We start from the raw sequence: 15,616 nt of genomic DNA on the forward strand, positions 1-15,616 counted from the left end.
GTCCAGTTGAGTAAAGTTGACCAGAGCTAACCAGGACACCATCTTAAAAAAAAAAAGTTCTAACAAATGAAACAACTAACTGTATGGGCACAGGAATGTTGCTCTAAGTATAGGTCAGTAGGAACAAGAAATCAAAGCAAATGTATTTAACAAGGTAAGAGGATGGAGAGGTTACTTTTAATACCCTGTGTTAAGGTGTTTCCATGCCCAGAATCCATATAAAAGCCAGGTGGGCTTGGTGGCCTGCCTTTTATCCCAGCTTCCTTGAGACAAGACATCCCTGGAGCAAGCTGGCTTGCCAGACTAGCTGCAAAGGCAAACTTCTGATTCAGTGAGAGACACTGCCTCAGGGGATAGGGTGGACACTGAGTGAGAAAGACATGTGATGTCAGCCTTAGGTCTCCACCTGCATACATACATGCATGTGCGCACACACACACACACACACACACAGAAACCAAGAGAGAGAGAGCCGTACACATATATGCATATATTACACACAAAAACCCAGTCTCAGTAACAGCAAATGACCAAGGATTTGCTACTGTTTTGTTAAGAAAACTAGAAATTTAGATGACTTGTGATATGTGAAGTTTGTGGGCATGCATGCACATGAGTGCACAGATCCACCAGATGAGTTCAACTTTGTGACTGCTGTCAAAAACTGTCCCATAATTGTAAGTGTGGAATAAAAACGGGCTCCGATGTCATGAGAACATTATGAATGTGACATGAGATAACTGGCTAGAGCTGGGAGAAAATGAAGCTGGATCTGTACATTATTTATTATGCTAAATTATTTTCAGAGTACTGGAGGAACAAAATGTGAAGCATAAGGTCAGAGATGACTGAAATAAGCACGTTACTGGTTACAGAAAAATTTCTATAATCTTAGAAAGATGCAAGACGGCAAGCAAGAAATCACAAAACACAGTAACATTGGTCATTTAAAATGTCTATTGAAAGAACAGTCAGAAAAGATGCACTGAATTGAAAAATAAGTAGCAAGTGGGTTTTAAAAGTATTTGCAATGTATGGAAGATGTTAAAAGCAGGAAGAAAAAGATCCCATAGCAGGAGTGGGGCTGAGGAGAGGAACCGGAGGGAAGGAGCGAGGGCAAGCCCTGACCATCTCCTTTTCTAAAACCGAAGAACTAAATAAAAATTTAAAAACAAACAAAAAGGTCTATATTCCAACAGAGCGAACAGAGAATTCACACCTAAGCAAAGTGGGTCAATGAATTTGAAAGGATCTGCACATTTGTACTAAAGACACAAACAAGGATGCTCACAGCAACATTACAGGCAAAGCCCAAGACAAGATTTGAGAAATGAGGGAGTAAATGGCAAATTCCTGCATGTCTTTGTCCAAACTCCAAAGGCAGTCCAAATAGCAATAAATGAGTTCAGCCTGAACTATAGGAGGATTTCCAGTGGCTAGATGAATGTTAGCATTCCTCAGGAACTTAGGAAGCTGGTTCCCTTCTACCCAAAGGAGCCATCTCCCTTACCTCTGGCAGGAGGGACATTGGCTCCCTGTGCCTATCAGCACATCAAAGCTCATCATCAGGCTCCCTCAGTGTCACAAGTACCTGTTACACATCTTGGAGTCCCTGCTAGCATCCTGCCTAGCCCTTCTCACCTCCAGCTCACCAGCTTCCCTCACTGTAGCTATTAATTCTCCCTAGAACCCTGATATTTTTGCTATGATTTCTCTATGGTCTGCTCTTGCTTTAAAAAAAAAAAATGAATGAATGAATATCTAGCCACCAGGATAAAAGTTAACAACTGAACTGTCATTTCTACCTGCTGGGAGAGGGAAAATCAGTTTTCTCCAACACAGTGACACTGGATGTATCAACCACACCGGGACAGGCCTCACAGTCAAGAATAGTTGACCAACATAAAATGGACCCTACTGGGTTTTTGTTGTTTTGTTTTTGTTTTTATTTGGTTACAGTCCGGTGTCTGTTTGTTTTTGGTTTTGTTTTCTTTTTGCCTATGGTTTTGTTATTGTATTGGGGTTTTGTTTGCTTTTTTGAGAAAGAACTTAAAGTTGAGTGGGTAGTTAGGGGGAGAGGATCTAGAAGGACTTGGGGAAGGGGAAGAATATTGTCCATTTTTAAATGGTTGCTGCCTTTTAAGCCATAGCTATCTGAATCAGCAACTGCAACCCCACCACTACCAGCAGCGGTTAGGCTGAAAGGGCCGTAGCCAGAGGGAATTCCCTTCGGCGCCAACTCTTGCAAAGCTATGAAGGGGACTTAACTAAACCTCTGTCCCTCTAAAGAACTCAAGATTCAAAGGTTAGGGTGGAATTCTGCTCCTTAGAGAGCCTGAATAGCAAGTAGTTCACCTCCTCTCCTTGTCCTCGTGCTTCTCATGGCCCCTCCTTATAAACCTTTTCTCACCTGGCTCCTCCCTACCACTTCCTGTCAGCTAGTTGCTGACTCAGCCTTCTGACCACAGGTGAATTTTATTTAATCAAACACATGTTTGCATCACTAAACAAACACATTCCAGAGCATAAACAAAAGTAACACACCTTGAAATAATATTCTACAACAGAATATGATCAAAATATATTTAAATTTAAAAATTATTTCAAATAATTAAAAAAATAAAAATATAGTGTAAATTTACCTTATCAGCCCACTCACTGATGCTATTATAATATCAGCATATACATTTCACAGGTATGCATGCTGTTCTGTGGAATCTAGCCCTACCAAGGGTGCAGACTGGAGCTGTCTTTCTTGTTAGATATAGCATTTGTCTTTTGATGATTACAAGTGTTTAGTTTCTAATCAAAGACCTTTCTGCTAAATGAAAACATAAATTTAATGGACTAGTTTGTGGTGATATATGTTTTTAGTAAATACTGGAAAGCTTTTAAGAAAAAATGTTTAAAAATTTAAGGACTGTACCACCATCTGCAACTCCAGTTCCAGGGGATCTGACACCCTCTTCTGGTCTCCATGTCCCCAAAGCACACAAACGGTGCACAGATATACATACAGGCAAAAGGGCCATTCACGTGAAATAAAAATAAATCTTCAAGAAATAATTACCTTCATTCCTATATAGTACCCCGCAAACCCTCAGTGCTAAGATCAACTCCACTGACTTCTACTTCTGAAGAGATTGAGTCCATGTTACAAATGACACTTGTCTCCTCTTCCTCTGGCACTCAAGACACATGCTCCCGAAACTGTAGGTCTCTGCTGGTATTCGTTTGTAGCAGGGGCTTGTAAACTTTCTCTGTAAAGGGCCAGAGAGCAAATACACTTCGAGGGGTACACAACCCTGTCACAACTGTAGCTTGCAAGCAACCATAGGTGTTATGGAAACAAACGGGCTGGACTGCGTTCCAATGGCATTATATTACAAACCTGGGAGGCAGGTTATAGTTAGCTGACTCCTGCTTTATATAATCGGCCCTGGCATCTGTGGTCAAGGACATGCAGTGACTTGAAATGGGGAAATACCTATTTAAATTGGGCTGTTGGAAGATTAACAAATAGCCAACTAGCACAAATTTGAATTCAGTACCTCATGGTGCTGGGAGAGGAATGATTTCCTGGGGGAATGTGTGGACCTAGTGCGTCCTCCCTGGCATGGGCATTCTACTCAGTGCCAAGTGCTACTAAATTATCTCAGAAACACAGTCTGAGGGGAAGGCACAGGGAACAGGATGATGTTCATCCAATGGACAGCGCTTCCACCAGACTGGCAGCATGAGTTTTCATGATCTGTTGTACTGCGTGGCAACCCCAGTTGATAAGAATGTATTACATCTTTCTAATTTGCTAAAATACAAAATCCTCTGTATAGAAAATAATAAATTGACGAGATTGACAGATACGTTAATTAACTTGATTCAATTCACACTGTTCTCTATAAATACACAGAAGTACTCTTTGTTAACTAAAATAAAAGTCCAAAGTTTCAAAAACAAAAAACCTTTCTCCTGTAACCATGAGGAGTACTAGGGCCTAAAATCATAATCTTATCACTTCTTAGGATTGCCTTGCTTTGGGTAACAATTATTTCTTCCTAAAGGAAAGACTTAACACTGATCAACATCTTTATGTCTTTAAGAAGTTCTGACTACAGGTTTGCTAAGAGAAAATGGCCTCAGGCAAATATTAGGCAACATTTGCTTAGCAATGGCTTAATTCTGAGGAGCACCCTTAAATGACCTAAGATTCCCAATTGCCTAACACTGTCATAAGTAGGTTTCATCATAACAAGGTTATACTTAGCACGCAGGGTGATTATGGTTGTGAGAGTTAGAATTAGCAGACAGCGCTGCTGTGGATGTATTTGGAGGTACACTACTTTTTTGTGTGCAACTCTTCCTAACTTACTACTGACATTCTTGTAAGTGTGCACTTGGACTTCGGAAACCTAGAACTCCCTAAGTAGGTAAAGCTTATCTCAGAGACCTTATGTCTGACATTATGAACTCAAAGGAGCCAGAAACAAAAAGATTGTAGTGTCTCAGAGACCAGAGGAGCCTCAAAACTAAAAAGAAATTTCACCTCCCTAACTGTTTCTCTATTAATAGTTAAATAGCCTAAGAGTTTTTTAAAAATTGAATTAGATGTATTCATTTTCTGTGTAAGTGTTTGCCCACGTGCATGTCTGTACAACACATGCAGGCTTGGCTTCTCCACAGGTCAGAAGAAGGCATTGAGCCCTCTGAAACTGGAGTTCCCAGTGGGTGCTGGGAACTGAACCTAGGCCCTCTGCAAGACAAACACGTATTCTTACACACCGAGCCATCTCTCCAGCCCCTAATTCTTTTTCTAAGTTACTATGTGCTTTCATTTTAACGCTGTAGTTTTCAGACATCATAACTGAGCAGATAAACAACAAGGCAGAAATGTCAGGCTTGCTGCCAGTGGCATATACCAAGGTTCTTTAAAACTCTTATGCACATGTGTGCATGTTTCTGTCTGTGTGCATGCATGTGCCCATGGAGGTCACAAGAAGGCATCAGATCCCCAGGAGTTAAAGGTGATGTGGGTGCTGAGACTCGAACTCAAGTCCTCTAAAAGACCTGTATGCATTCTTTACCACTGCACTGTCTGTCCTGTCCCATGGGTTGGCTTTTTTGTTGCTGTGATAAATATCAAAAGAGAAACAAAAGGAAGTAAGATTTATTTTGGCTCAAAATTTCAGGTTTCAATCCCTGGTTGGCTCTTCCCTTCTTCCTGAATTATTAGTACAAATATTAACGTCAACACAATATATACCAGCCACATTCTATTACAGAAATGTCCAGATATACAGCAAAGTTGACAGAATAAACATGAAGCACCGATGCTCTAACATCACGTTACAACTGGTATCACACATCTAGCCACTTATCTATTCTTATCTACACCAATCCATTTTAATTTTTTGTGTATAAGGGAGAACACATGTATTCTTACATTCCTCTACATAAAATAATAAATATTATATTTTTATTTCTAAGCAGTAAGTCGTCTTCCTCAAAATAGCTTACTATTTTATAAGCATTTCAAAAGCACCTGCCTTTATGTTAGAATCATTCACATCACTGTATCAGAAAACAGTAGCCTTATGTTTGAAAAGAAAATTAATTAAAATAAATCATTAACTCTGTAAATCATTCTACTTCCACATTAATGAAATAAACTTCCTATGGGACATAGTCACGTGAAATGTTTGCTTTTTCATTTCATCAGTATTGACTTGTTCCTATCACAGTTTCTGTTGGTTTGTGATGGAAAGCTCTTATTTGATAATGGTTCCCCACTAAGTGCTCTGAAGACTATTCAGTTTCACAGAGGTGGAAAGGTGAAGAACTACTTTCTAAGCATATTTCAGGCAAAGCTGCATTTATTTTTTGTAGGTGTCCTGCAGCTTAACAATTTTTATAAATAGTCTATTACTTCTTTAATTTTATTAAAACAAACACTTTATTGAATGATTTATACTATCAGGGAACATTTCTTTTTGAAACTCAGCAATTTTGAACACATACAAAGAGTTCTCAAGAAAGATATGTCTTACAGTTTAAGTATGTTTGAACTTGAAAAGCCAAGAAACACAGAAAGATGTCTGGAGAATTGCTTTCCAACAAGAACAAAACCCAAATTGTATACAAACACTTGTTTTAACAACCACACATACACTTGTCTATTAGCACAAAGTCAGACTGTGACCTCAGCCTTTGTACGCTGTATCAAAGTAAAGAAAACGCAGCACTCCCCTCATCAGGAATCCAGCCTGAGTCCCACTCGAGTAACTTCAGCTATGTTCCTAATCTCCTGAGGCTCCTGTCTTCTTCCTCAATGTAAAATGCCACAAGGTGGCCTTAATTCTTTAAAAGTGTTTAGGGAGTGTTAAAGTAATGACCAGCCAAACCTGGAAGTCTCGTGCAATCCTAGCAGGTCCCACTTTTTTTAAAAAAAGGCATTTGACCTGTTTCGTTTCCCCTAGATAAAACTTCTCGGCCCATTAAACGAAAGGATGTTTCCAACTTAGGCTATCTCATTCAGTTTCTACTAACATACATTTCTCTTTTCTTTTGGTTTTTCAAGATGGGTTTCTCTGTATAGCTTTGGGGCCTGTCCTGATCTTGCTCTGTAGACCAGTCTGGCCTCGAACTTACAGAGATCTGCCTGGCTCTGCTTCCCAAGTGCTGGGATTAAAGGCGTGTGCCACCACTGCCCATTTCTTTTTTTAATGCCCTGTATAGCCTACTACTGAAATAGAAACTAGTGAATTTCATTGCAACTAAAAGCATTCAAAAACAGGAACATGAAAAAGTAAGCATTCCCGAAGAGAAACAGCTCACCGGACCAAACAGACCAGTTTGAATATAATCCTGATGACAGTAGTAAGAGTCACCCTGTCACAAAACACCCAATTTAAAACCCATAGAGGAAGAATATTCACGTTCATGGATGAGCTTCCTAGGGCAGAGGTTGTAAAAATACAAACAACTGCTGTAAAATCAAGAGGCCAAAACCACAGTGATCTTTTTGAGCTCTTTAGGTAAGAAGTTCACTCAACAATCTTCCCCAGAAACAAGAAAAATTAAATGGCAAGGAAAGCAAAGAGCAAAGCCGTAAGTTCAAGTATGCGTGCCTTTAACCCCAGTGTTTTTAGGATATGCTCATGGATGAAGACTGTCACATTTAAGATGAAGTGTCTCTTGAAATATGCTAACACCATTCAGATAAAAAGGCAAGATTCAATTACAGATAATAACTCTTGCAATATATTAACATTCCCTGGCTTTCAAAAATATGATTTTCTAAAGGCCTCACTGCTGTGTAGAGTTCAAAGTACCACTTTATATATAGATAAAATTAATTATGGAGCACAAATGCCTGTCTAACAGTATACCTCCTCAAGCTTGACCAATCTGAGTCCCCCCACTTTTGGGACAGTTGAACATCTGTCAATCAGCCTATTCTTGCACAGATGACAACTCACAGTTATTTTGGAAGGTAGTATCTGAAAACTAAACAACAAGTTATAGTAAGTGTCTTCAGGAAAGAGTAAAAAACAGTGGAACCAGCCTTAGATCCATGGCCACTTGTTGTTCATCTAAGTAAGCCGATCCTCTAAGCCTGAGGTTATTACTTCAGGACATGATAGCACTCCCTTATAAAGTTGTTCTGATAAAAAATAAGAGACTATTATCAAAGTCTTTGAATGTCCTGCACAGTACGGCAGCAAGGACATTATTAGAAAAGTCAACTCCTTCACACAGTCCTTCCTTTTTGTAAATAGAACTCAAAAGTTTACTATAACACACATATACAGAATACAGTAAGGGCACATAAACAACTGAAAGAGAGAATTTGTAACAGACCCTGGTACATACCACTCATCCTGAGAAATGGATCATGATTGATGTATTTGAGCATCCCAGTCACCTGTACACTATTACATTTCTTTTCATTCCAGAAAATAACTCTCACAATAACCATTTACCTGGTTTTAATACTAGTTACCACAGCATTTATGAGTCTGTAATCTTTCTATCCAGATTTTTATCTCCCTTCCATCCTTCTCTGTGAATGTATGCTATCCTCCAACTTACAGAATTTTTTCTCAGAGCAATATTTGACATTTTTATCAAACTGTCAAATAATTCATAAGGTTGAAAGAACACATATATACATATAAAGTAGAAAAATGAGTTACAGTGAGGTTGGCAACTGCCATATCATATGCAAGGACAATGGAGAAGTCTCTCTCTAGCAATCACGAAAAGATAGCAAGTCCACAACTGCCTCACAGCCTCATAGCACAGACACAGAGTTCTGCCTTCAGTTTAAATCAGAATATTTGTTTAGGATAGGAACAAAGTTCAGTTCACGTTTTCATGTTGACTTTTCCACATAGCTTTTAGTATATCATATTAAAGAATAGAATGTATTACTGATGATGTAAAGGCCCTAGATAATATTCCTAAAAAGGAAAGGAATAACAAATAAAGACTAATACAATGTGTTTTTTTTTTAAAGAGGAAAGCTGTCAGAAAATGGTCATATTATGGAGAAGCATTCATGAAAAGCAGCTCTTTAATATGTATCTGATGCCCACCAAACTGGCGGTATTATTCACCTGAGCAAGTGGTGGAAGAATCTCCTGGCATACTTGCTGATCTGGTCTCTGTACTCCAAAATAGTTGTATCCAAAAGTGGTCTTGTTGGAGCGTAGAAGGTTCCAAGGCTTGTCTCAAGCTGCGCTGTGGAATTTAAACATAGCAGCACTTAAAACAAGAGAAACTCCTTCAATTACAACAGAATATTTGTGTTTGCAGTCAGTCAGGTTCTGCAAATTTGGATGAAATGTGAACTTGTTGCAGGAAAGATGAAATTAAAATATGACAGCTGGTACAAAAGCAAACCTGTGTATAAAATGTCACTTGAGACAAAGCTGACAATGACTCTGAGCAATAAAAAGCTGTCAAAATTGAAGAAATCCATAATGAACCAACATCTCACCACAAATGGGTAATTAAAACAGTGACTCATCAAAGTAATACAGTTTGAACTAGTATTTCCAGTAAAATCAATTTGCAGTGTGCTCAACATTATGTGTTCTCTTTATTGGAAAGGAGAAAACTAACTTTTTGAACAGGGAAATGAAATTAGCACAGTAGAAATGTTTTCTTAAAAAATACCAATAAGGGGCCAATAAGATAGCTCAGCAGTGAAAGACATCTGCTACCAAGCCTGATGACCTGAGTTCAATCCCCAGGATTCATATGGTAAAGAAGAGAATGACTCCCACAAGTTCTCTGACCTCCACACATATACTATGGCTAATGCACATGCACACACATTCATGCACGCATGCACACACACTCACTAAGTGACTAACTATATATTATATATATATATAATATTTAAAATTAAATAATACAAATAAAGACTTGTATATTGGAGTAAGATATGTCTGTGATGCAATTTTAGGAGAACAATGAAAATCTGTATCTTGTCCCTAAATCCTACCATAAACAAGGTTCCGTGGTTTGTCCTTTCATGAAAACAAATACCCTGGGATAGGAGAAGATTGGAAAGATGTTTTTCATAAATGGGGGAGGCTCAGAGATAAGAGATTAGGGGATAAGGAGCAGCCTGTCTACTTCACAGTTTTACCAAGATATGCCAGTGGGGCTGTGCTTCTGCCCAGAAATACCTGGAAGCAATTACCATATGGACAGAACATGAGTATGTATGAGTATACTATAGTTCACAGTTAGATTCCTCTAATATTTGTGCTTCCAACGCTGGATTGAATAAACAAGTCATTATTTAGCGAAACTCTTAGTTGTCGGCCTATTTAGATTTCCAAGTAGTAAATACCTCATCAGAGTAATTGCTATGGCTTGACTAAGCTTCAGTAATGTCTTTATTTTTTTCCAATCTCAAATCTACACAGTAAAATAGGATGCATTTTGGAGGTATTTTCTTTCAAAGCAGCAGTCAATTTAGATTAAAATTGAACATAGCACTGTCACTGTGAAAACAAGCCAGATTCTTTTCCTATTGCTTGTTTTCCTGACAGCATGTTCCGTACATCTGAAATGTTCAAGTCTACATGGAATACGTGTAACTCCCAGCACAGCTACGGATTCATTAGGCTGCCCAGCTTGATGTTGAAGGCAGAAATGAAGATCTCAAAGACAGACACAACACGGATAGAAATAACAGCGCACTAGGTTTCACTAATAAAAGGCCAATGAATTACCATGTCAAATTTGTTAGATTCAGATAAAATAAATCTCAACAGGGAATTCTGAATGTTTTAGAAATGTGTTTTGTAGTTACTTGAGAGGAAATGCACATAGCTACTTAGCATATACACATTTGGATAACCCAGGATATATAGAGAGTTTGTTTTAATAGCCCAATATTATAAAAGCTTTTTTTATTTCTCTATTTCTCCAATACAAGGCTGTGAAAAAATCTTTTATTAGGATAGGAATCTGATAATGCCCATTTGTGCATTTCTTCATAATCTTTCTTACAACCTAGCAATTTAATAACATAAATTCAATAAGGTGCAAGCAACTTCTCAGTGTCTGGAGTGAAACTCAATATTTTATGTCTCCGTATTTCTTCTTTAACTGTGAACTTGGGACTTATTACACAGAGCATGTATATCACTACAGACCTGGGAGACTCTGCTCTTTTGTTTCTGTTGTTACTTTTGACAAGTACTCAATCTTGAGAAGTGTATCAATATTAAAAAAAATAATTACTTGAGATAACTCTGTAGGCAAAATTACAGTAATTCTTTATCCCCTAAAATCTTGGGGTTATACTTTTTCTTTCTAACCTATATTTCTTGAATACCAACAGTGGGTCATGCACTGTGGTAGACATTTTCTTCATGTAAAAATACTGACATTTCCATAGGAGAATTTGGACTACTGTCAAAAAGTTTAGCTCACTCTTAAACACACATTAGAAGGGAATTCTGGGAGTTAGGTTAAAGTCTATAATATAAACTTCCTAGAGATTCACGAGCTTACCAGTCAACTACAGATTTTTATCAAAAAAAAAAAAACTTATTATTTTGGAAAGGTAATAAAAATAAAGAAAGTCTATTTCTTTATTTTTAGTGAAAATACTAAAAAAGAAAATGTTCTCCAGTAATAGACTTTCCCTAATTTTCTTATCCTGTATTATTTAGTGATACTGTCTAGTTATAACTTCCTAATGTTTATATTAGTAGCACAAAGATATGAAATAAAATTCTAAATCGCAGCTATTTTGGTATATTTTATATCATATAAAGGAATAACAACTCATACATACATGCTAGAGAAGTGGAGATGTAAAAATCTGTTCTCATATCTTATGTGTCATTTGTTTCCTTAGTGCCCTCAACCTCAACAACACATCTTGGATTTCCGTGGGCAAATTCCCAAGAAAAGGTGAGGAAATCCAAGCAGGAGAAGCAAGATGTACATCAAAAGTACAGACCCAAAGGATGAAAACCAGAAGGGCAGCTGGGCTACAGACAATTCTGACACACACAAAAGGAAGTGTAAGGAATTACTTTCTGGACAGAGGACTTACGAGTGAGAAAACACACTGGTGTTTAACATGAGATAAGAAGAAGACCTTGGTTTGCTGTCCTTTGTCTGCAGACAGAGAGAATAAATGAAATTTCTGATCAGATCTTAAATCTGAGCATATTCCACACATGAGCTTGACTGAACTGTGTAATGATGACACTGTGAGTTTCAACACAGACACAGGCAGAAAAGGTGTCCTCTGTGTTGACAAATACCACACAGGAAGTACCATTTGGTAATAATTTTTGATATCCTTTCACTTTTAATATAGCATTAATACTTTTGTCCTTCAGTCTCCAATAACATAACTAACAATCATTCTGAAACTGACTCAAAATGGATTTCACGTACACTCAAAACCACTGATGTCTGACCTTCTCTCTCTGGAGTGAGTCTTTGTCGAAGAAGATGGTTCATGATGGCGCTCATGCTGACGAAGCACTGCTGGCCCATGGTGTCCCAGTTCATGCTGCTCAGGATGTTTATTGCCTCATTCATCTCATCACAGTGAATGTACTGGAAGATGAGGTCTACCAGGCCAAGCTGTCCTCGAGTGAGGACGCCTGTCACAAAACAAGTAAAGCCAGGTGAATCTTGAAAATACAAAGTAAAGTAATAAAACCAAACACACTCTTTACACAAGGGGAAAAACATACTGGGAAATCAGAGGCACATTGGTTTGCCCTTTCAAAAGAAAATAAATCCACTTCTAATGTTGACAGAGCAGGAACATTAAAAAAAAAAAATAAGTTCAGCCAGAGTCATTTAGTTTTATTTAGAAAAGGCCATTGGCATTTGAAACGGACAACTTTTCCATGTAAAATGGCAAACACTAGCTTTTAAGCACTGTTCAGTTTCGTTTGTTTCGTTTTTTCATCTTTTAAAAATGAGGCTGGGAAGATGGCCAGCTGAAGAACTGTTGGTGAGTAAGCATGAGGACCCAAGGTCAAGCCTCCAGAAGCCAATGTAAAAATTAGGCAAAGCAATGCATGTCTATGACCTCAGCGCAGAGGAAATGAAGCCAGTGCATCCCGAGCGCTCGCTGGCCAGCCAGTCTAGTTGAATGGGGGAACTTCAAGTTCAGAGAGGGACCAAAACAATGGAAAGCAACTGAGAAAGTCTCCAGAACTGACCCCTGACCTCTACCCGTGCACACATGTAACATACACACAAATATGTAAATATCCATACACACAAATATGTAAATACCCATACACACCAAAGGAAAAAATTTAAATGCTAACTGTAGTTTTTTTCTTCAGCAAGTGTTTTATTGATTTAGGTAAGTCTATAAAAACTCAGTACAAATAATCATAAAACTAAATGAGAAAATTTCTGTGAAATTATTTTATAAGCTATAAAATAATATAAAACATTACTGTAATTCTTTTTATTACTGTCATCAGAATTTAACTGGAATATTTATAGGTTTCATGATTTTCAAAATATATTAGTTCATGAGAAAGATGCTGAAATTCTTCATACTAACTCCAAGTTACATAAAAAGAAAAAAACAAACCTACTTATGCTGTATCTAACAAGACTCAACTTGACAGGGAATCTGGGGAATGGCCCTAAGTATACTAAGCAGTAAAACTTTACTATTCCTTTTAAGTTGTAGAATCAACAGATGTAACTACCAAAGCTCATGAGTCTGTGTCAAGCACTGGAAGTCCTATCATAAATCAGGCAGCTCCTGGCAGTAGATGGCATGTGTAGCAACTTTGCAGAAACTGAAAACAGTCTCTTTCGCCAACCTCTGTCAGAAACAGCAATTCTACTAGGAGCAAGAGGCGGAAGGAAGCCGCTCTGAACAAAGGCTACATATGATCACAGTCAAACAGTTCAAAAGTAAAGACAGTGTTATTTTTAATGGTGGTGGAGGAGACACAGGACATACAGAGAAACAAAAAATGAATGATAATAGGCTTTGCATCTGAAATTATGCAAACTAGACAACAACAGGAAGACACTTTTAAAGGGCTTAAGATAAAAATAAAGATAACCTAGAATTCTAAACTCTTATAATAGAGGATTCAAAATTCATGAAGAGATAGAAAGTCTTTAAATACATCTAATAATAGAGTTCTGAATAATGCAACAAGAACGGACAGAACTGAACGGGGTGGGAGGACCTAAGTAGACAACTGGATTTCAGTGTATCTTTCATGAATCAGAGACTATATAAACAGAAATTCTGGAAAAATACTTGAAAAACACTGTCAGTGAAAAATTACCAACTAGATATATTTTCTTTTCTTTCTTTTTTTTCCATGACAGGTCATATGTAGTCCAGGCTGGCTTCAGACTCTTTATATAGTAGAGGATGGTCTTGAACTTCTGACCCTCTGGCTTCTGACTCTCCTGTGCTGGGATTACAGGTGTGCACAGCCATGCCTGTCCAAGAGTAGCTACACCCCTAACCCAACACTTGTAAAACATTTTACCCAACAACAGTGGAACATGCATTCTTTTTGAGGACACACAAAACATGAACCAAGCTAAAGCATGTTCAGAGTAATAAAACATCCTACAGTGCATTTCAAAGGTTTGAAATCATAGGACTAGATTAGTTCTCTAACATCAAAGGAATTAGATATAAAAACAGAGAGAGAACTAGGAAATCTCCAAATATTGACAAGAAATGTCACCAAGTGAGATTTATCACTAGAGATTTAGCCCTGAGGAATCGGAGAGATGGCTCAGTGGTTAAGAGTACATACTGAGGCTAGAGAGATGGCTCAGAGATTAAGAGCACTGGGTGCTCTTCCAGAGGTCCTGAATTCAATTACCAGCAACCACATGGTGGTGCACAATGGGCTGGAGAGATGGCTCAGAGGTTAAGAGCACTGGCTGCTCTTCCAGAGGTTCTGAGTTCAATTCCCAGCAACCACATGGTGGCTCACAACCATCTGCAATGAGATCTGGTGCCCTCTTCTGGCCTGCAGTCATAAATGCTGTATACATAACAGATAAATCTTAAAAAAAAAAAAAAAAAAAAAAAGAGTACATACTGACTGTTCTTGCAGAGGACCTAAGTTCAGTTTCCAGTACCTACAACACACAGCTCACAACTACCTGTAACTCCAGCTCCAGGGGATCAAATTCCCTCTCCTGGACCCTGTGTTCTACATTCACATGTCCACATACACATATACATAATTAAAAATAAAACAAATCTTCAAAGTCCACTAGAAGTCGTTGTTAAATTTTTAAAAATACAAAATATGAATAAAAGGAAAAATAATAATAAAGAAAAGAAAATATATGGCACTAACCATAATATGCTCAACTCCAAAAGTCATCAGGGAAATGAAACTAACAATACTATATATGCACCCTAATGGCTAAAATGAAAAAGACCATTGATGTAATGTCTTTTGAAAATGTGGAACAACTACTGCTCTCCTTGCTCACCCACACACTAAACTGTACAACCATTTTAGAGAACCATCTTTCTTTCCAAGTAGCACATGGCCCTGACAATGTCCTTGTCTAGGTTTTTCCCAATAGCAATGAAAATATGTGTCCATATAAAGACTTGGTCATAAAAGCACAGGACATTTTTAGTGCTTTAGCTTAGAACCTGAAATAAACCAAATGTCCACCAACATGTGAAAGACTAATGAAGTATCATGGAGTAGCAATTTAATGGATTACTGTAAGGTAACATGAAAGGAAACTAACAGATAAATACCAATATGGAAGATTCTTGCATGTTAATGCTGACTGTGAAAGCATCTAGACACAAGAGTATTTACTCTATGGCCACATTTCTATGGAATTCTGTAAATAGCAAATCTAATTGGCAATGAGAGCAATCAAAGTAGTGCTTACGAGCTTTGAGGAAGGACTGTAGGAGAATGTTTTGGAGTGATGGGAATGTGTATCTTGTTTGTGTTAGCAATCATGGGAATGTATGTAGTAAACTCACTGACAAGCATTTTAAGTGGGCATATTGTATTTATGCAGATTACACTTCAATAAACTTGATAATAAAACCATTCATTACCTTTCCAAAGTGAAGGAAGCA

The 15,616-nt window shown here is 37.8% G+C and overlaps 1 protein-coding gene across 3 annotated transcripts in view; it reads right to left on the bottom strand.

Annotated features, from left to right (window-relative positions):
* Wdpcp (WD repeat containing planar cell polarity effector) overlaps positions 1–15,616 on the bottom strand; it is a 292,873-nt gene that overhangs the window by 116,259 nt on the left and 160,998 nt on the right. For all 3 annotated transcript variants that reach the window (XM_059275369.1, XM_059275371.1, XM_059275370.1), the window contains exons 11-12: positions 11,958–12,146; positions 8,616–8,739 (exon numbers count right to left, since the gene is read on the bottom strand). In XM_059275369.1, the coding sequence (XP_059131352.1) occupies positions 8,616–8,739; positions 11,958–12,146 (313 nt within the window). The remainder of the gene's footprint in view (positions 1–8,615; positions 8,740–11,957; positions 12,147–15,616) is intronic.

The sequence above is a fragment of the Peromyscus eremicus genome, chromosome 10 (genome assembly GCF_949786415.1).
Source record: "Peromyscus eremicus chromosome 10, PerEre_H2_v1, whole genome shotgun sequence".
NCBI classification, from domain to species: Eukaryota; Metazoa; Chordata; class Mammalia; order Rodentia; family Cricetidae; genus Peromyscus; species Peromyscus eremicus.